Source organism: Camarhynchus parvulus, chromosome 2 (genome assembly GCF_901933205.1).
Source record: "Camarhynchus parvulus chromosome 2, STF_HiC, whole genome shotgun sequence".
NCBI classification, from domain to species: Eukaryota; Metazoa; Chordata; class Aves; order Passeriformes; family Thraupidae; genus Camarhynchus; species Camarhynchus parvulus.
Genome location: NC_044572.1, coordinates 111,906,080 through 111,926,822, shown reverse-complemented (window position 1 = coordinate 111,926,822; position 20,743 = coordinate 111,906,080). Strand labels below are relative to the sequence as shown.

At 40.2% G+C, this 20,743-nt stretch overlaps 1 protein-coding gene across 1 annotated transcript in view; it reads left to right on the top strand.

Moving 5' to 3' along the window:
* The first annotated feature begins 1,902 nt into the window (after positions 1-1,902).
* Positions 1,903-20,743, top strand: part of ALKAL1 (ALK and LTK ligand 1) — a 36,117-nt gene continuing 17,276 nt past the window's right edge. Inside the window, 2 exon segments of the mRNA XM_030943378.1 lie at positions 1,903-2,016; positions 2,018-2,210. Of these exon segments, the coding sequence (XP_030799238.1) occupies positions 1,903-2,016; positions 2,018-2,210 (307 nt within the window).

Sequence of the window (20,743 nt, the reverse complement as noted above, 5' to 3'; positions counted from 1 at the left end):
CCAGGGAAGGGTATGAATGAAGGAGCTTGGGGAGAGAGACAAAGTTCGAAGAGAAATGTTGTGGCCAGGCAGATTCAGACTAGTTTAAATCTCTTACAAATCTAAATTCCCCATTTTCACATCTTACAGGATATCTCAAATATTTTTTCTTTTTGTCCCACTATTATTAAGTAAATATCTAAGTGGTAACTTACGACAAAAGTTATACTTGCAAAATACCAACATAAAATATTATCTGATAATATTTGAAAAATATGTATTGCTTTTCAATCTGTCAAGACCAGCTGGATACAACTGCTCTCTGAAAGTTGGGATTTTATTTACTAATTTTTGGCTGATCTATTTAGGGCTTTAGGAGGCAAGTTTTTAAACTTGTGGGTTTAATGGTTTTGTTAGGTCACTACCTTTTTTGTGAGCTTTTCGTTAAGTGTCATTGTCAAAAATTAAGAGCTGTTTTGAAGAAGCGAACTTTTACGAGGTTCATAGTTTGTGAATTCACCTGCCAAAGACAGACTACCACTTTCCTTGACATCAAAACAGAACCAAATTTATACACACTTCAGACTTTACTCATGGCTTCTTGGTTCAATAAAAAAAGGGGGGAATTAAATAGTTTCCTTGTTGTACTCCCAAGGGAATCCCGCTAAGTTAAAGCACATTTTAATCTCTTGAGCCGGCAGCTTTATTAGTAAGCGTTCCCCAATCTTCAGGGAAATCTAATTTCACAAATAGATCAGAGTCACTTCAAACGCAGCTTTCAGTTGCCATCCACCGGGGGACAAACGGGGAGGAGGAAGTTTGTCAGAAAAGACCCTCTCTGAGCCCAAGAGTGATTACCAGAGGTGTCTCCATCGACTGCCACCCACCTAAAGTCGATAGTACTCAGATGAGTACGCCGGTGTGGACTATATAAGAGAAGCGCATGGCCCTGAAAGGCGCATCCCCCATCTCCGGGCGCAGCACCGAGCGCCCCACTCCGCGCCCGGCGGAGCCTCCGCGGGCACACGGGCTCTGCGCCGGCGGCACAGGAGCTCGCTCCGCAGCCCGCACGCACCCGGCCGGGCTCGCCTCTGCCTGAAGGTAAGCGGCCGCCAGCCGGCTCTCCGGAGGGGATCTCGGCGCGGAACGAGGAGGTGCCGCTGCCCCGGCAGAGAACCGCGGGTCGCTCCCCGGTTACTGCCCGGGTTTGCCGTGCGCCCCGGCACGGCAGGGAGGGAGGGAGACGAGCCCGGAGCCGTCGGGGAAAGCCGGCTCCCTTGAGGCTCCGATTAACTCCTTCGCCCAAGAGGATTTGCAAGGCAGGCCAGCTAGAAAACAGTTTGTAAATAACAGAATTTCCCTCCCTCCCTCTTAATCCTGCCCGTTCTCTATAATTAGAATAGCTTACTTAGGGCATTAAGTGCTGCTCTCGAAGCCCCAGCCTGTGGTAATTGTTTTCGTCCCTTCTACCCTAATGTGCGGCACTTCCAATGTAACCTGCCCCTCGCTGAACTCCATCCGACTGCCGTCCGTGCCCGCTCCCCGAACCCCGGTGTGGCAGTGGACAAGGCTGGCCCATCGCGGGGGCTCCGCCGGCAGAACCCGCGGGCGCGGGGACTCCGGGGGCAAAGGGAGCCGAGCAAATCCCCCGCCAAACGCCGCACCGCGAACATGTGCGGCGCGCTGAAAAACCTTCCCCTAATCCGTGTCTATTAAACGCAGCCTCCGCGGAGCCGGGCGAGCGCGGCGGCACCGCCGGGGGCCGGTCCCTCGGGGTTCCCGCTCCGCGCCCCCTCTGCCCGGCCCCGGGTGCGGAGCGGCGGGCGGGGTGCCCCGGGCGCGGCATGGGGGCGGGCGGGTGGGGTGCGGGCCGGGCCCGGCGCTGACCGCCTTCGCTCTCTGCCTCCTCCCAGGGCCGCAGAGATGCGAGGGGCGAAGAAGCGGCAGGCGCTGCCCGCCATCGTGCTCCTGCTGCTCGCCTCGGCCCCGCCGCCGCCGGGCGCCGAGGGCAGGGACGTGCCCGCCGCCGGAGCGGAGAGCGGGGGCGCTCCTCGACATCCTCCTGCAAGCCCTGGGCGACGACGGCCGCCCGCTGCCGCCCCGCCCGCCGCGGAGGGAGCGGGTGATCTCCCGGCGCTACAGCGGCGGCGGTGCCCCTCCGACTGACCCCCGCGCCGCCGCCGCCGCCGCCCCGCCGCCCCCGCGGGTCTTCGCCGCCGCCCGGCACGGAGGTAAGAGACAGGAGCCCGGCGGTGCTGCCCCCTCGGATCCCGTCCCTGCCGCTGCCTCCGGCGGCCGAGCCCGACGGCTCCTTGGCCGGCGCGTCCCGCTGCGGGAGGGAGCGGGCGAGCGGAAAGCGGGTCGGGGATGCTCTCCCACTCCCGGGGCAGCACGGGGGGGGCTCTGCCTCTGCTGAGTTCGAGCCCCGCTGAGGGCAGCACAACCCAGCCCCGCTCCCCGGCTGGAGCTGTGGGGTATCCGAGACAGAAGGGAGGACAGGGTCACTGGGGCTTCGGCACCTTCGGCCGGGGGGTCAACTGCGATCATCATTGATCTACAGCCCCTCAGAGCAAGGCTTCCAACTTCCCTATACTGCAGCGCAGCACTGGGGGAGCCCTGTTTCTCCCCAGTCTTAGGAGTGCTGCTCTGGTCGGCACACAGAGAATAAATGGCCAATCTGAGCGACAGCTCTCTGGACGTACTCCTTTAAACTTCCTCTCCAACTTTGCTGGTTCCCATGTGATGCACTTCTCTAGTTTCGCAGGGCAGGTGCAGAAGATCCAGACCGAGGTGGGCATGGGGCTTATTTCACCTTTTGGAGGACGCTCAGACTGAGGCAGGGAGCACTGGCACAGGCCAGGCCTGGCAGGGACAGCAGGGACAGTTCAGGACCAAGCACAGCTGCCTGGTGATAGTTGCATTGTCCTTGTCCAGGAGCTACGCTTGATGCAGAGCTGTGCAAAAGCATTTCCTCCTGGAGTGGAGCTGCGTGAGGGGTTTGTGTGAGTTAGGATGGTGCAGTGCTGCAAAAAAGGAGAGTCTAGTGACTGTCCCTGTCTGTGGCCCACTAATATTTTTCTCTTTTTGCCTGCCACAGAGCTTGCTGGAGAGAAACCAAACTGAGGAAACCCAAGGAAGTTCAGTTTCTTAGGGATTTGTGTCCCTGGAGAGCGCCCTTGTGGCTGATGGCTGCTAATGGGTGAAACTGAAATGCAGCCCTCTTCAAATCTCAGTGGTAGACTTACTCTTTTCTGTTCAGTAGCCTGTTTTAAATGAAATTAAACTGCATTTTCGAAAAACTTGAAGTTAGGTGACAAATTGAGAAGTTAATAGGTGAATAAGTGATTGGTAGGGTGGTACCTGCTCAGGGAGGTTGCTGCACATTCTAAGGAAATTGGGCTAAAATTTATCCATCAAAAGGTAAACAATGCTCTGGCCATGGAAGCTTCTTAGCCTGATCTGCTCCAGGTATTGAACTGTACATTTGTAATGGGGTTGTAGTGTCCCAGTGAGCTTCCAGATATTCTTGCTTTTGCAGACCGTAAAGTCTCTGGTAGTTATGGAAAGGCAGCCCAAACCAGATTGCCACAGATTTGTGTGCTGACTGGAGAAGATGCTGCAGGTTATCAGCATGACTGGTCATAACTGTTTATTTACTGTGGCTTGAATTCTTTATGTGCTGTGGACAAGACCACAGCCCAAGGAAAAAAAGTAAAATGTTTTTTCAAGGCAGAGTACATGAAGTCTTTTCTTTTTTTCAAGGCAGAGTACATGAATTCTTCTTTTCAAGAGAATGAAAGATAGAGTAATATAAAGCTGAGAATTAGTCTCAGGTTTATACTTTGACATAATTACTGCAAGAATTACCATTATCAGGTGCTTTAAGGAAAAAAATCTGTTTTGAACAACAGTCTCTTCCATTTGAGATATTTGCTTTTAACTAAATAATTCTATTTAACTATAGAAAGTATAAATATTTCATAATATTTATATAACATTGAAGGGGAATTTTCTTAAACACATCAGTATTATACACAGTAAGATAATGTTTTCTGTTAGTTGTTACTTTTAATAACTATGTTGTACACAAAAGGAACAGATGAACATCCTTAGAGAAATTCTCCAGTTGTCCCTGACATAGGTACAGTGTCCTAGGGGCAGCCACAAAGGTAGCTGTCTCTCCAGCCTAGAAAGAGCATTCTACAGTTTAAATAATAGTCCCATTTTTATATTCATCTCATTTTTTGTTACCAATACCAAGGATACAAATTAGTACCTGTCATGATGGTGTGTACTTGTTTTTTGGGATAGAGGACTGTGACAAGGCTTTTCTTACAAGTAATTAACTTATTTTTATAACTCCTGTCACCAACACATTAATGGCAGCTTTTATCCCAGCTGGTAGTACCTGATCATCAGCCGAACAGAAGGCTTATCTTCCTCTCAGACAGGAAAGTTGTTGCATTCAGTTGAATATTCAGCCAAGCATTTGAAACTGGAGTTATGTATTTTGATTGTCTGGGGCTGCTGAAAATCAAACCCAAGTGTCTGATTTAAAAGACAATTGAGCAGCTAATTACTTCTTTTGTTTGAAACAAAAAGCATCTGGATAGTGTTGTATACAGAATAGAGAATGCAAGACAAATGCTTTCTGTGTGTTTTCTCTTTTTTTTTTTTTCTTTTTTTTTTTTTTCTGAGGATGCTACTCTGTATTATCAATGAGTTGAATGGCAGGAAGACTGAAATGTGCTTCCTCCCCTGTTCTCTCATTCCCTCACTTTCAGGACTCTCTCCAGCTTTAGTCTAGCCACTCGCTGAGCCGCACCTCCACACTCACCTTTCTTTTATTTCATTTCAGGGCTTGTTTAACTATTTGTATTGTGAGAAAGCTGACCTGGAGTACCACTGGGTGAATTCTAGGGGCAGCACAGGGGAAGTGGCTACAGCACATGTCCAGGGGTGAGCTTTGAGAGAGGATGGGACCTCCTCCTTATATTGATGAGGTCCTGCTCATTTAGCTGAGACTGTAATGGAAAAGCACAGCACCCACAGGGCATCTTTGATGAGGCAGGAAAAAGAAGAGTGAAACACTTACCTGTCAGACATTGTACGTGTACCATTCAGCTCAGATGCATAAAGGGGATATGAAAGCAAGGGTGGTTTTGTTCTGTGATATTCCATCTGGATGTGGCTTGCAGGTGGTTCATGGACAGCTCCTGGGCCAGAGCTATGCCATGGGAATGAGTTGTGCTCTACTTGCTGTGATTTTGTCACAGAGCAAAGGGGCAAGCCTGAAATAGAGTGGACACTCAAACCTGCTCAGCTGTGTGGGACAGTGTGATCCTGTGACCTGCCTGCAAAGGACTCTTTAGGTTTTTCTTGCCCCTTAATAACCAGGGTTGTAATCCATGTCATATGCTTCTTAACCATTAGATAATTTGTGTCATGGTTCTTGTATGGCCCAGGACACTTACAAATGCAATAGAAATACCAGTTTCACCAACAATTTAGTTGTCTTAACTTCTTGTCTCTTTTATCCCTACATGTTCAAAAGTCTTATCTCACACAGATCTGTCCCTGTTTTTCTTGGTGACCTGATTAATGAGAATGAGCACTTACTCTGAACAGTACCTTTAGAAGAAATTCCAACTAACCAAAAAGCAAGCTTCATATTTTCTAGGATTCCTGGTAGGATGTCACTAAAAATACAAGTTGTTCCTTAGAGTTATTATATCCAGTAGGATTAAAATTTCTGTCATAACATCCTTTACTTGCCTGATTTCCATGAAGTTTTTATGCTTGAGTGTGATTTTATATTTTTCACTAAGAAGCGTCTTAAAGTTTTTTAATCTTAGTGATGAAAGCTCTTCAATGGGTAATCTTTTTTATAACTATCCCCTGCTTCTGATGCATAACTGTGGTCAGCTTTTTTCATGAAGAAAGCATGTATTTTCACAAAGAGAAGATTCAGCTTCAGGTTATTTTTGGATGTCACGTCAGGGGAACTAGAATAGTTTGTCATTCTTCTTTGATTTTCTTTGTTACATTTATCCAAACACCTTCCTCAAAACCAGAATAGCTTCCATGTAATTAGATTTAAAGGATCTTGAGAAATAAAAAAAATCTGCTTTGACTATTCTTTCCTTACATATTGCCCACCACAGTGGAGAAAGGAGCTATCTGAACTTACAAATGTTAGGGGGCTGAAATTTCCCTTTTGTCCTGGGAGACCAACAAGACATTTTAAAACATTTTGAGTAGTCATTTTTCAAGCATGAAGGAATGAAGACAAATATTGCTCTGAGTTTAAGAGTATGTTCAAATTAGCCTCCTGAGCATATCTACTTCAGATTTAGAATAACATATCAGAGAAGAGAATTTGGCCCTCAAAATATTTAAACTTTGAGGTTGCACTTACGAGTTCAGTTTTATGCCAAAATTTCTTACACATCAGCAGCAGAAAACTGTAAGTTGTCTTATGACATAGTGCTAGTTTAACCATTATTCATCATTAATTAGGTTTGAAAAATAGGTTTGAGTTTCATTTCAGTTTATGGTTAAATCAAACCCATGTATCCTATGTAAGGCATAAGAAAAGTTTTGGTTTTTTTCCTCACTTAAAGAAATCTCCTGTAATGATAATTTCTCCTGTAGTGATAATTACCGCTGGAAGTCCCTAATTCTGAAAGACCTGCTGTACCTAATACTAAACTACTTCAGTGAATGTAATTACAGATCTGGAATAAAAAAAAGGAGACCATTGAGGAATGTAAATTTTGTCTCTAAGAAATTAAAATATATGGTGTGACATAACACAGTGTTCTTTGTAATACTTAAGTCTCATCTGATAATTATTCCTGTTAATAAGCTAGTGCTTTTTTTTTTTTACTGTATTGTGTTAATAGGAATTGCTGGGCATTCAGGAGACTTAGAAGAAGATGAGAGTTAATAAAAAATTACAGAGGGTTTGGTGGAAAGAACCATTATCTCTGATTGTACCATGGTTAGGTGTCAGTTCTACCCAAAAAATACAAGTGAATGGAATAGATTTTCATTTCCTTTGATAAAAGAAAGTCCCAAACACTGCAGAGATTGTATATTCCTTCAGTTCTGCTTGGACCAATCATGGCTATGATGGCCTTGTCATCTGTCACACCACTGCTATATTCCTGTCCTTGCCTGCTTGGGTTTTTAGGTGTATTGTACAATATGACTTTTAGCAGCAATGCTCTGTGTTTGGCAAACACAACTGCCAGACAGCAGAGCCAGGCCACTGAACAAAAGGCATCTGAAATCTAGGATGAGACAGAAGTCTTCCATATCGTGGTGGAGAATATCAAGCGCATGGACCAGCCCTGAGAGCTGATGAGGGAGTGAGCAAAGATAAAACGTAGTTATTGCATACATGGAGACCTAAAATATAGTGAAGTATAGAGCAGGGCTTCAAATGAAGTGGTCTCCAAGGGGCTTTGCTCTCACTCCCATTAATCCCAGTGAAGGATATCTGAGACATTGTGCTGTCCTGGCACAAAAAGGGAGAAGCCCCATTGAACTGCAGTACCCTGAGCAGCAAACATTTCAGAGTGCACTGTGATGTCCCAGGAGCAAGATAGGATGTCAGCATATGGAAAAGCTTTTCTGTTAAGCTATTGCTTTGATAAATATGAGGAGGTCTTCTGGGTTTTGTTTTAATACTATTGCATATTTTTATAAGACTTGTATTTAGCACAATATTAGACACCCTATTACTAGTGTGTGCAGCTCTGGCCCCAAAAAAGTGAATGTCAGAATTTTCACTGTATTACGCCAGGACTGGCTCTGAAGTACACCAGGACTTCTCCAATACGCAGCAAAGTCCATAGCAAAGAAAACAGAAGTTTTGTTTCAAAGTAGATCTGCACGCATTACCATCTGTAATTGAGGAGCAGCATGAATTTTGTATTAGTCTAGCTTGGCCCTGAGCCTGTGAGCAAACTGAAGAGCTGATATATATATATATATATATATATATATATACACACACACACACACATATATATCTATATATATATATACACACATATACATATATACATATATATATACACACACACACATATATATATAGAGTGGTTTTTTCCTTTACATTATGCACAATTTGATTTTTCTATCAAGAAAGAATGGCAGGTCTCTGTGTTTTTGTGTTTTGTTATTTCAGGTGTTAGTCTGCCAGGGAAAGCCTCTGAGAGGTGGGAGAAAGGCAGTGCACAAGTATAAGGCTTTGTAACACATTTATTGTTTGATAGGTAGCCTCTAGCCTTGAAAGTACACCGCTTCAAGTGTGGAGATGATGTTGCTTTTTAAATAAGCATGTATACAGGGAAAAAGATATAAAAAAAATCCATACATCTAGGCACATAGACTCCTATTTTAATTAATAAGGTTTGAGGGCAATGCGCATGAGAATGATGTGATGTTTTAGACCCACATGTGATTTAAGAGATAAAATTCACCAATTATATCTCTTAAATCACGTGTGGGTCTAAAATTATATTATTAATGTGAATTATAAAGGCTTATTTTTTCTGAAGTGCTTAACTCAGCATAAAAATAATTGCAAAGTAGTTGTCACCGTGGAAAGCTATAAGCAAAACTTCATGACCAATGAGATGCCCGAGAAAGATGCACCACCTACAAAAAGAGCCACTGAGAGGCTGCAGAGAGAGAGGAGTGACTGGCTCCATGCCTAAACTACAAGTAAGGCCACTGTCTGCATTGAGATCATTTTATTCTTAAAGAAGATCTCTCCAAGTCGCTAAAAGTAGTTTTTGGAAGGGGAAAATACCCCCCTTATTAACACCTGTTTTCTAGAAAAATAAAATTTTCAGAGGTTTATCAAGTACATTTCACAGAAGTAAAAATACCCCAATACCCCAAAACTGAAATTGAATGTTATCCTATATTAATGATTTGTAAGTCTTGTTTTAAAACATACCAAATAAGTACACTTTAATAGTCATGGTATATATCTTCTTTTTTGTTACATGCATTCAGATGACATTGTACTGAGAAAAAAAGAAAACAGCTCAGTTGTTTGCTGATGTTTAGGTTTGGTGGTTGATGGCTAGGCTTTTCTATTCAATTTAAGGATGAGTGCTTCATTTTGTCACTTGTGAATCAGAGGTTACTACTTTTGTGTATGTCCTAGAGGCTATTTACTCAAGTTTAGTGGGTTTTTAATGTTGGCCAATTGGAAAACAGTTGCTCTAGTGAGGGATTTAATTGACTATTGATTACATACTGAGGGCACAATTCTTTAGGTTATAAACAAGATTTAACACATGAAAGATCCAAGCATTTGATTGATTAGTGGCCATTTTGATATTATTCTATGTTTTAGTATGTCTGCTTGTGCAAAGAAGTCATTGATGTTCTGCACTCCACTGATTTTACCAAAACAGTGCTTAAAAATATGTTTGTTTAGTATGGGCTTTAACATCAGTGAAAAACACTGTTTGGAGTTACAAATTGTGGCTACTATTTGATTCTAATTCTTTGTTTTTAAAGAGAGAGTCAAAATGTATGTAGCCAAGCAAAAACCGCTCATGGTAAAGGCATAATTTTGAATGCTAAGAAAAGTTAAACTTTTTTTTTGTGTCTTGTTGCTGTTGTTTTTTAAATTCTAGTAAGTTTTTCTTTCTCAATTCCAGTAAGTTGGTTCTATTGCATTTTAATATGTGTTGTCTTACTACATGGTTTGAAATCCGTGTCTTTGTCTTAAAGAAAAACATTTAAAGTTACATCAGCAAGGCAATTATTGTCATGTTCCTTGCAGATTTTAGACAGCATCCTGAGTGACATAGCACAAATCTAATTAAGGCTTTGCTACTCAAATTATTTTCTCCTTTTTTACTCAAGCCTGTAAAATAAAGTGAAAAGCAAAATAGAACCCTACTGGAAAACAGTCAGACAAATTTTCTTCCTTAACCTGTGCTGTTTATGATGACTTTGAAATGAAGTGTTAGAAAATGCATCCTTGTCAGTATATGTGGCAGTAGTGGATGTATGCCCTGGATTAGTAAAACCCTTAAATCCCATTGGATTAAAATAAGTAAGGAGATAGCTGTGATGTTATTACTCTAATCATGATAGAGTAATTACTTCTTAGTTTGTTAATCACATAGCATGCCTAACACATGAGAGACTTCTCTGCTGTCACAGAAATTTCAATTTAGGAAGTTTAGGAAAAGATTTTCAGAACTTGCCTTTTCCACAGTAAATGAAAAGTGATGGCTGAGACATACTAACAAGAGGGATTCTTGTGGCCTTCAGGGAAACCTTCTGGGTCAAAAGGCAATCTAGAGCAGGCTAATTGCCTGCATTTGATACTGTGCACCTAAAGTTTGAATGGACCTCTTGGTCGCTAGTAAATTAGCAAAGTACCACAATTTGGGCTTCCCATTATTATATGATCAAATTCCAGGTTTGTTTATGAAGATAACATATACAGATTCCCCCCTTTATTCAGTACCAAGTAACTTTTCTAGATATCAGGCAACTTTCATTCTTTCAGAAAACAGATCACTACAAAATAAAGCATTTGTGTGGATAAGACTGGCAAAGATACAGCAAATTTACACTCAGATCTACTTCTCATGAACAGGGTGGCTCTACATTACCTACATGGTGGAGTGACTCCGTGCATGGATGTGTGATTCAGCTGCATGGGGATATGGAGGATCACTTATGTAAGATGCAGTCAGGGCTTTAAAAATCCAAACTACACATTTATACTGAAGTCCACTGTCCCAGGACTGAGCAGCACCTCCAGAAAAGCCATCTTTACTCTTGGCTGGGATAGCTTTTTCTTTCCTGTCAGAACAAGGAGTGAGAGAAGGAGAAAATCTGGAGATTAAGTATTATAAATATGTTAAGCGTTATGTTAGAATAAATAGAAAACTTCTCAAGTATTAGGGGACCACTTTCTCTGCAGTTACACTCTATCTCAGAATACCAGGATAACAGTGACCGTGGTATAAAAAAATCAGGGAAATGTTAAAGTTACTCGGTCACAACCTATATAAAGTGTTTTCTGCTTTTTAATTTAAGGTTAGCTCTTTCTGCTCAGCACCTTTTGGCCCACTGAAATGTATGTTTGCGTGTATATTACACCTGTTTATGAAGATCAAACCTCCAATATTAGAATGTCTAAGTAGCTCACTATCTTTGATTCATTTATATGTAACCCTCACATAAAATATTTTGATCTTGGCTATGCTTTATAAGTGGTCTCTTCTGTAATAGGGTAAAATGACCTTAGCTTGAGTATAAACCTGACATATGATCCCTGGAAACATCTTTAAAGTAGTAATTTAGAATAAAGTGTCTATTGATGGAGAAATGATATATTATTAATCCACCTGTGACAGTTCTGTATCTGTTCTAATTCGGAAAGAAATAGAAACATTTCTAAAATAAGCACAGGAAATGTAAAGTACAGTTAAACATTACCATTTGCACAGTAATCAACCTGGAGCCTATTCATATTTAGAAAAAAGAGCAGGGTCTAATTAAGCTCTGGCAAGCTCGATTCTATTTCCTTTCACACCAACAGAGTTTGCTGTGTTTGTCAGTGCTGAGTTTGGCTTGCATGCAGTTAAGCACATGTCATCAGTTTTCATTCAGTCAATTCAACTAGTTCATATATTGCCTTTGATGTATTGCAGCTGTTCTTGTGTTTAATTTATGCAAATATTCCAAAATCTACATTTATTAGCAGCCATGATAGCTAAACCAAAATGCTTTGCATAGAGTCCTGCAGAACTGCACAAAGTGAATTTCCTCTTAATACTTACAGATATGTAATGTCTGTATCTTATCCCATGAATGGTTTTGCCTTCAGTCAGGAGCCCTCCAATAACTTTCCAGGCATAATTTGGAGTCTCTGGATTCATCTGAAATATCATCTGAAATATCTTGATACTTTAGTGATTCTGCATGGCTAATAGACAAATTAATGAAAATTGTTTTCTGTTATAGAAAAAAATAGATTTTTTTCAATAGATCAATTTCAGTTATATAGAATTCAATTGTATAGGGAAAGATAGCTTCAGTAAATAATGCCTTGAATAGTTCAACCAGTCTTCTTCTATATGCCTCATTATTTTCAGTGAATTATCCTTTTGTAAGTTTAATGAACAATTAGCATTGTAATACACCTTTCCTCTTGGAAAGGGGGAAGTACATATATACAGCTTAATATTCAAAATAGCAAGGGTTTCAAAATACCCTGCATTTTCTCATTTCAATTATTTGAGGAATATGCCATTCTGTTTATTAGATTTTTTTAAAGAAGAATCTTTTGCTTAAACTCATACATCAGATCTGTAATAATTTTGAGATTTTTTTCTTTACTTTTCAAAATAAATATGTATTTTATTGTTTTACATGTTCACATCTCTGGCAGAGGAGAAAAGAAAAAAGATGAAGTATGCACAGAGTATGTTAACCTAGATATTTATCCTTTCTAGTTTTAAATGTTTTCTGAAGTGATTGCTAATAGTAATAGCAGAAAAGTAACCACATACTCTACAATTGGCTTATTTCTTGATCCCACAGGATTTTCTGATGGAAACAGGGATTTGCTGAGAGTGAAAAAAAAGAAATCCATCCTTCTTAATATTCTTTTGCCAAGCTAATATAAAGGTCTCCACAGGCAAGGATTAACTAATACAAATATGCTTTCTGAGCAGCCATTGAAGAATTACTAATAAACATAATTACAGCTGAGTTCAAGATATCCAACCTTGTAAATATATCCTGGTATAATTTCATTACACTTGGCTGAAGCCCTAGAAGAAGCCAATGCTTCAATCTCTTTGTTCAAGTCTTAATGAATTATTGGAAAGTGGCTGATTAAAAAGCATTGAATCAGAAGAGGCTGCAGCATTCTAAATGTTGCTCTCTTTGATGTTGTTTACCTCCCAAGTTGACTCATTTCCTTGGCCAAAAATCTCTGCACATGAAGGTCTGAGCCTACTTTTTTGGACCATTATACTGTTTTGGAAGATAGTTGGGGTAGGTAGCTGTTTGTTGAACATTGTAAGTGCTCATTAAAACTCACACCTTAGAACAAAATTTGCCCCAGAAGTGGGGCACAACTATATGGTAGCTAAAGGGGATAAAACGAAAAAAGTGAGATGCCCAAGCAGACTTTTAACTTCTTCTTAGAAACCACACTTTCCATACTTCTTTTTTTTTGTTGTTCTGTTTGGTAAACCTGGTTGTTACCAGTTTCCAGTTCCCTCCGAAATCAATGACTCTTCAGCTGCCCAAGGCAGAGTCTATAATGTGAAAATATCTGTTTGTGACACTGAAGTCACTGTGAGGCACTGGGGAAGAGCTGTGGCTTGCACTATGTACCAGCATACACTTGTGGAGAGCTCCAGATTTTAGTTAATCAAAAAAGAGCAGAGGCATAAGGGATGAGGATTTGAGTGCATCTTGAGATTGGACTCAGATCCTTGACAATCTGAATGTATTCAAATGTGTGGATGAAGTTTGAATAATTGGTGGTCCCTTCACAATGTCTTAGCATTGTCCATTGCATCCTGCAGCGCACACAGGAGGCAGTCCCTCTGTGAGCATGCACACTTCCCAGCAGATCACTTCTACACTGCATTGATGCTTAAAGTAGACTCAAGTAAGTGCAGTGTTAAACTGCATCCTGATTTTTTTCATCTCCATTAAACTAATTTCACCTTAAGTTCTTCTCATTGCATGTATCCCCTACAATGACACAGAAGGAGCCGTAAGGTTCCCCACTCAGACAATGGTTGACAAACACTCTGTTCAGGTTGTGTGGGATTTTTCAGTTGAACCTGTCTTCAGCCTCTGCTCTCTTAGAGCCGAGATGGGGGTTAAGAGGTTGGCATGCTTGGATTGAGGCTCTTTAGGGATGACCTTACACTATGATTGAATTATTAAACATGGCCTGCGCAGATAGAAGTGATCCAGAGTACATAGGTTTAGAGCTTCTGGGGTATCTCACTGGTGACACGCCCTGGAAGGATCCTCAGTTGTATATCTTCTGAAATACCACAGAAGAAGCATCAGAGCAGACCATGCTTCTACCTCAGTCACAATAGCCTAAGGATTATTTCAAATTAACCATATAGGTTCAATTTGAAGAGGCAAGTATACCGACTAAGGATATTTGAAGCATGGTAATGAAGAATGTAGTCCAGGCCTAGTAATTTAGTCTTTCTCATAAGAGTATGGTAAATATTCAAGAGGGTGAAATAGAGGAGGAAATACCATAAAAAACAGAGGAGGAAATACCATGAAAGCTGATTTTGCCAGACAGGTAAAGACTTATTCATGCTGGTAGAATCTCTAGCTGGGAAAATCCATGGTTGTTATGGACTCTGTGCCACCCGAACAGAAAAAAGGGTTGGCTCAGAAAAGAGAATCTGGCTCAAAGAACTTAAAATAAATATCAGATGTCAGAGCTGTGACTTAATTGTTTAGCTAAGTAGATCATGTGAATTACACACAGATTGAGGACCTGGTTTTGCTCCTGTTGAAATCAAGGAGAACAGAATCAGGGCATACTCTCCTTCCAGTGTTTTTCAGTCCTCAAAAATGTGTTCTTTGAGAGTACACCAGCTCCTAGATTAATTGTATCTGCTGGGAGTCCAGAGAGTTGCTTCTACACAACTGCTTTGTGGTTTATTGCTGTAAACATAAGCTAAGACTAAACAGAACCTATTTTCTTAGGTGCTCTTGGATTTTATTCCAACAAAAACAACGGATTCTGTCACTAAGCATGGCAATTGGAACTCCCAGTTCACACAGTGGTTTTTGACAGTTGCCAGTCTCAAAGAGATACATTGAGATGTACACTTATTTTCCTCCCTTTTTTGTAGTCTTGCATTACAGCTCTTCCAGTCTTGGAATTAGACCTGTGCCCCAGCTCACAGACATTAGCTTATAAATATCCCCTTGGGAAACTGTAGTTTTGAAAGGCTTATAACTTCATAGAGATTTTTTTTCTTGTAATGAACATTTAAGAGTTTTCTTAGTTTTATGAATAAAAGGAGATTTTTTTTTAAATCATACCACTTTTAATCTTACGCTAATGAATGCTTCCTTTAGTATTTTTAAATTCTCTGTTAAAGAATTTTAAAAAACCCAAAAAAACCCATATTTAATCAGGAAGGCCTTATAGGAGTGAGGAAAATATCCAAAGAAGGACATTAGCACCTGAAAACTTGAAAAGAATTTTTAGTTGCAACCAAAATTAAATTACCTGGAGCTGACTGACAATGTTACATTCAGGAAGAATGAGGTTGTTTTGGGAGAAAGCTTCACATGTACAATTGAAACACATTTCCATTATCTGGCTAAGATCCTTTGCATAGTACTAGTGACAAGGTGAAATACTGGTAGACGTGTGACAGAAAAAAAATATTTGGAAACTTCTACAGCCAATTTATAGACTGACATGTATTTGTACAAATTTTTTCTGGATGACGAATGACTTGGTACAGCATGTAACTGATACATTATAAAGGAACAGAGCATAGAGAAATTATTTAGTATCATATTTCTAGACATACTTGGAAGATGCTGTGGGAAATATTCTGATTTAGATAGGGCAGTTCTTACGTGCTGGTTTCTGCATTCATACTGCAGCTAAGGCTCAGATTCTTCAAGTTTGATGAAGATAATACCATTACAGCAGTCTTTTAACCAGAACTGAGCTGTGATTTCTTTTTCTGAGAAATGGAAGTACGGTGTCTAAGCACTTAGTGAGCAATTATGTTAAATTCATAAATGGTGAATTAATCAAAGAAAAATCAAATTTTGAGGGGAAGAGGAGGAACATAATATTCCCAGTGTTGAAAAATGTGTATAGTTCACAGCAGGAGAAGTTATCCTCCCCATTCCCAGCCCACCTATCCTGACGCTTCAGACACAATTAAATGTTTCTTCTGTAGCTTGAGTGGGTTAGCTCCCTCCAGCTTCAGGTTATGCCCTTCCCACAGTCCAGAGCCCAGTCTTGGAGGAGCCAACTTTAGGGATAATCTGTTGCCCTTAAGAGGATGTTGAGCTGGTGGCTGGCAAGCCCTTTCAGGCCGTAAATAGTCATTGCTGTGCTGAGGTGGGAAGGCCTCTCTGGAATTACTGTTCATGCCCTTAGTCGTCTTCATAGCAGTGATTGCTAACCATTCCTGTCACTCTCTGCCCCCACTCGCAGCTCTGCAGAGTCCAGACAAGGTGCAGAGGCCAAGCAGAATGCAAGGGACAGGAGAAGGCAAAGGGCAATGGCTTGGCAAGGATAGGGCAGAGACAGGGAAGAGTGGGGGAAGTATCTGTCTGGGTCCTTGCCATGGATGTGAACAGATCTGTATCATCCTCCTGTGACTGCAAGTCAACCTTTTCTGCTTCTAAGGCTACTGACGGGCCTTGGTTAAATATAGTTGTCCTCCACAGCTTCTGTAGGATTGACCTCGGTATGAGTAAAGGTGGGAAGGTGTTTTGTATCCATTGAAAGTGCTCCAAGTGATAATAAGATAAACACCAAATACTCCTATGCCTGTTTCTCCTACTTTTGTTCTCTTACATCTGGACAATTTTTCCAGTCTCTGCCCTTGCACTGTCACAGGTGCTTTTACTTTTGAATAGTATGGTGATGTGGATCACAGAGAGTGGGAAACTGAGACTACATGAACAGTTGTGGTATCTCAAAGATGGTCCTAGGAGTTCAAGTCAGAAAGCCGAGAAAGGATAGGACTTCTGTATTCTTTCCAGTTAGCAGCATAATAAGATGAAAAAGCAAAGTCAAGTAAAATCAGTATGTGTTTACTTTGTTTACTCTTACTGATCTGATTTTGTGAAAATTTGATTTTTTTTGAAAAATTGATTATATTGAAAAATTGATTTCACCTGAAACATAGGGAAACCTGGAGACAAAAGTTTGTCTCAGAGGACTTTGTGTCACTTCTCCTTCCTGCACTTGCATGAAAGAGGGCAGGTTTCCCCAGTCCATCCCATGTTGTGCTGGGGATGGACTGTGCTTGCAAGACTGCCATGATCCTAGCTGCAAAACCACAGCATCCCTGGCCAGGGTAATCTGCTCTTGCTATGTCCTGTGATGTTAATAGAGAGGTAAAAGGATTACAGGACTGAAGGTCTTGCTTTCTCAAAAAATACTTCATTCACTTCCTACCACAGATGAATGGAGAAAAAACTGCAGCAGTGAAGAAAATTTAGAATACAAATGAGCACAAATTTAGAACATAAATTTAGAATAGAAATGAGCACATAACGCCTTCTGAGACAGCAGCACAATTATGGCTCTGGTGCTTCAGAAAGAGAAACTTGAAAAAAATGGATTTCTTTAAAAGTTATCTGTCTCACGATGTACACCAAAGTTAATTTGTTTTTCCTAAAAACAGTGATGTTTTACAGTTTGAAACATACAAAAAGGGCCCGAATAACAGGCAGTTTTTTTCATAAGGACTAGCAGTGAATCAGTAGGATGTTACTTACAGATTTTCCAGAAATGTGACGAGGAGCTTGAGACATCTAATTTCTAATCCCAGGTACTCCTTCACATGTAGTAGTAAGTAAACTGAATTAATTCAGAAACTGACTCCATTTAGTGACTTGCAGTAAACAAAGAATGGAGAATTTAGGGATAAAACACTGTGGCAGATAAATGCACTTTTCAAGGTTTAAGAACATGTTTGGGTTTATGGTTTCCAAGCTTGCATCATTTTTAGGTAAGATGTAGGGTGTAATCAGAAGGACTCCAGGAGAGAGGTAGGAGTAGGGATTTAAGGGGAAATTATCCCTCTTAGGCCATGATCCAATGGGGATGACAGAACATAAATTGGTAAATAAATTAAAATTGGTGTTTCACATTTAGAATAATTTGGCTGAAGCCTATTGGATTTATTGAATCCAGCTATCAGCTATTTCAGGAAGGACATCCAAGAATCTTGTTCATAACCTTTCTCAAATAAATGGAATGTGCCTAGCTAATGTAAGACTTCTCTTTCCTGTTTATCAGTTATTAGAGATAAATAAGTACCCCTTTATTCTTGAAGAAAGACCCGAGTCACATCTTTTGTGTTACTGTTTATATTATAGTAGGTACAGAATTTTCCATACTATTTTTAACAGTGTTCCTAAAATTTACTGCTCCATTGCTCAAATAAATTCTATATATCCAACTGAAATTAAGTGTCTCACATTTGTCATTTTTTTTTTCTTGGTATCCACCTGAAGATCTCTGTAATAATGATAAAACTGAAAACTACTTGAGTAAAAAATGCCTTCCATAATTCTATTGCAATTACATGAATGAGGAGCCGATGAATGAAAGCGAGTATATGACCATCAGTAAAAATAGAACTTTAGTCTGGTCACAGTAAAAAGGCAGCATTTCAAATTAAATTTCAAGATTATTTTTAGAAATCTTAAAAAAAATATATTCCATTCCAAGCAAAAGGTGAACGATGAGAAATTTGTTATACTTCAAATCTGTTCGCATCTGTAGTGTACAGGGGTCAATCCATCAAAGAAATTTTATGAGGTCATATAAACATAGATCTACAGACAAAAATCTAAGAATGCAGAACTAGGAAAGCCTTTGGTCTTTGTATGTTTTTAGTGGGCTTATTTTCACATTTGACTACCATTTGTAGATGTCCTTATCTGGTTTTGGGTTTTTTTGTCAGTTTTAGGAATCCCACTGTACAATAATTTACAAATTTTTTTAAATGTCCAGAATTTGCAGTATTGGTAGAACCAAGTTGTTTGCAGTTATGCTCCTGAATGCCCTGTGGATATTAATCCCCCTGGCTTTAAGGGAGCAGCTGATGTAGATAAGACTTACAAAGGTGAGTAAGAGAGATGGGACATACATGAGTAAACATTCTGGGATAAGAGTGAATGGTTGACTCTAGAGCAAAGAGAGGACAAGAATAGAAATTGTGACTAAATGTCAGACTGTGATTTTGGAAGCTAGTGCTTCCTTTTATACTCATCTTTAGCAGAGTTAATAACAACACTGATTTTTTTTTAATGTAATACTCTTGACAATGTGGCTGACATGGTGAATTTCATCAACCATTATGAAAGCAGACCCTGGTAGGCTTTTTCTTTGGCGTCATTCCATTGTACCTCTAAACTGCCTGATGTCACAGCCCACTTCTTTGCTTAAGTTTATGGTGAATGTTCCAGAATAAAACCTAAACATTTTATATATGCAAGACCAGATATTCTGTACATGACTAAAGTTGGGAGAACTTGAAGATATAGCAATTAATCTGCATTTAAGAAGAGTATTATTTGCCATGTTCACATCAGAAAAATATTACTGGAATGAGTACCAAGGCAAGTAAGTGTTAAGTCATTGTTTTAAGTATCCCTAGAAGCACTGTTTCAAGCCTGGACAAATAATTAAACATGGAAGCATGTATTAGACATGGGAGCAGAATTAGCATTTTAGGACTTGACTAATAAGGAATTATAATATATCACAATGTGCCTTCCAATTTCTGTATAAATAAAGTTGCAACGCCAAACAAAAATTTTATGGACAGCAAATAAGTCCAAAGAGATTGGAATAGTGTTTATAACTACTCTTTGAGAGGATAAATTGACCAAGTCATTAATTATGAATTCTTAATTGCACTCTATGTGTAACCCTTAAGCTCTGGAGTATCCTTTGTGTTGTGGGAACTGAAAGGGTTCCCATTAGGCAGGGTAATGGGAAGCCTGATAAACTCTGCTCACAGAGCAAGAAGGTATGCATGAGTACTTTCAGCATATTCTACATTCAGTAGATGGCAGTGGTATGCAGTAATGTATTAATTCTGGATTTTCTCTTGAGCAGACACTCTTGCCTCTGTGAATCCAAACTGTGTTGATTTTGGGTATTTATCTGAGGCTTCTTCTTCCCAGAAAATACTGAGATACTAAATAATTCTTCACTTGCTAGAGTAGAAAGTGACAGAAAATGAAAAAAACATTGCTAAGTTATTGTAATCTTTGTTACACAGCACTTGGAGGAATCTGGTAAGTTTTGAATTTCAACAGCAATATTACATCCAAAAAGGAATGCGTCTGTCTGGAGCATTGACTCATTTTCCATCTATGCTCAGTATGTACACATCAAAGTCTCAAAACAAAAGTATTCAGTAAGTGGGAACTGTGTGTGTTACTTAACAGGAGTAGTAACACAGACTTCTCGGAATACTGCACACAGATATTTTCCCTTGTCTAAAGGAATGAATTGCAGATCTAGTGGGGGAAAGCTGGGTATGTGAGTTGGGGTGGGGGTGTATGAACAAAAAAAATACTAAGTTAATTAAAAGTTATTGTAAAACTTTTAATTTCGGAAAACTGGAAGAAAAAGAACAAAACAAAAGCAGAAATGCAGTTTATGTAGTAGAAATTGCAGATGAGTAGTCTAAGAGAATTAAAATACAAGATTTAAGTAGATATTTTCTCACATGGCAGTTATTTCTAACACAAATGATATAAAATGCTTAATGATTTATGATTGATAATGATGGAAGGAGTTGTTCTTTTTTGCACAAAGGGTTTTTTTCCCTCTCTATGGGAGACTGCAGTAGGAAAAGTGTTAAATCTATTAGTCTGTGGACTGAGTTGTAATACAACCACAAATTCATCCTAAGGATTTTGAGTGCTCTTAAGGACCTTAGAATCAATTGGTGGTCCCTTAGTAGGGAATAAAAATGTCCCACTT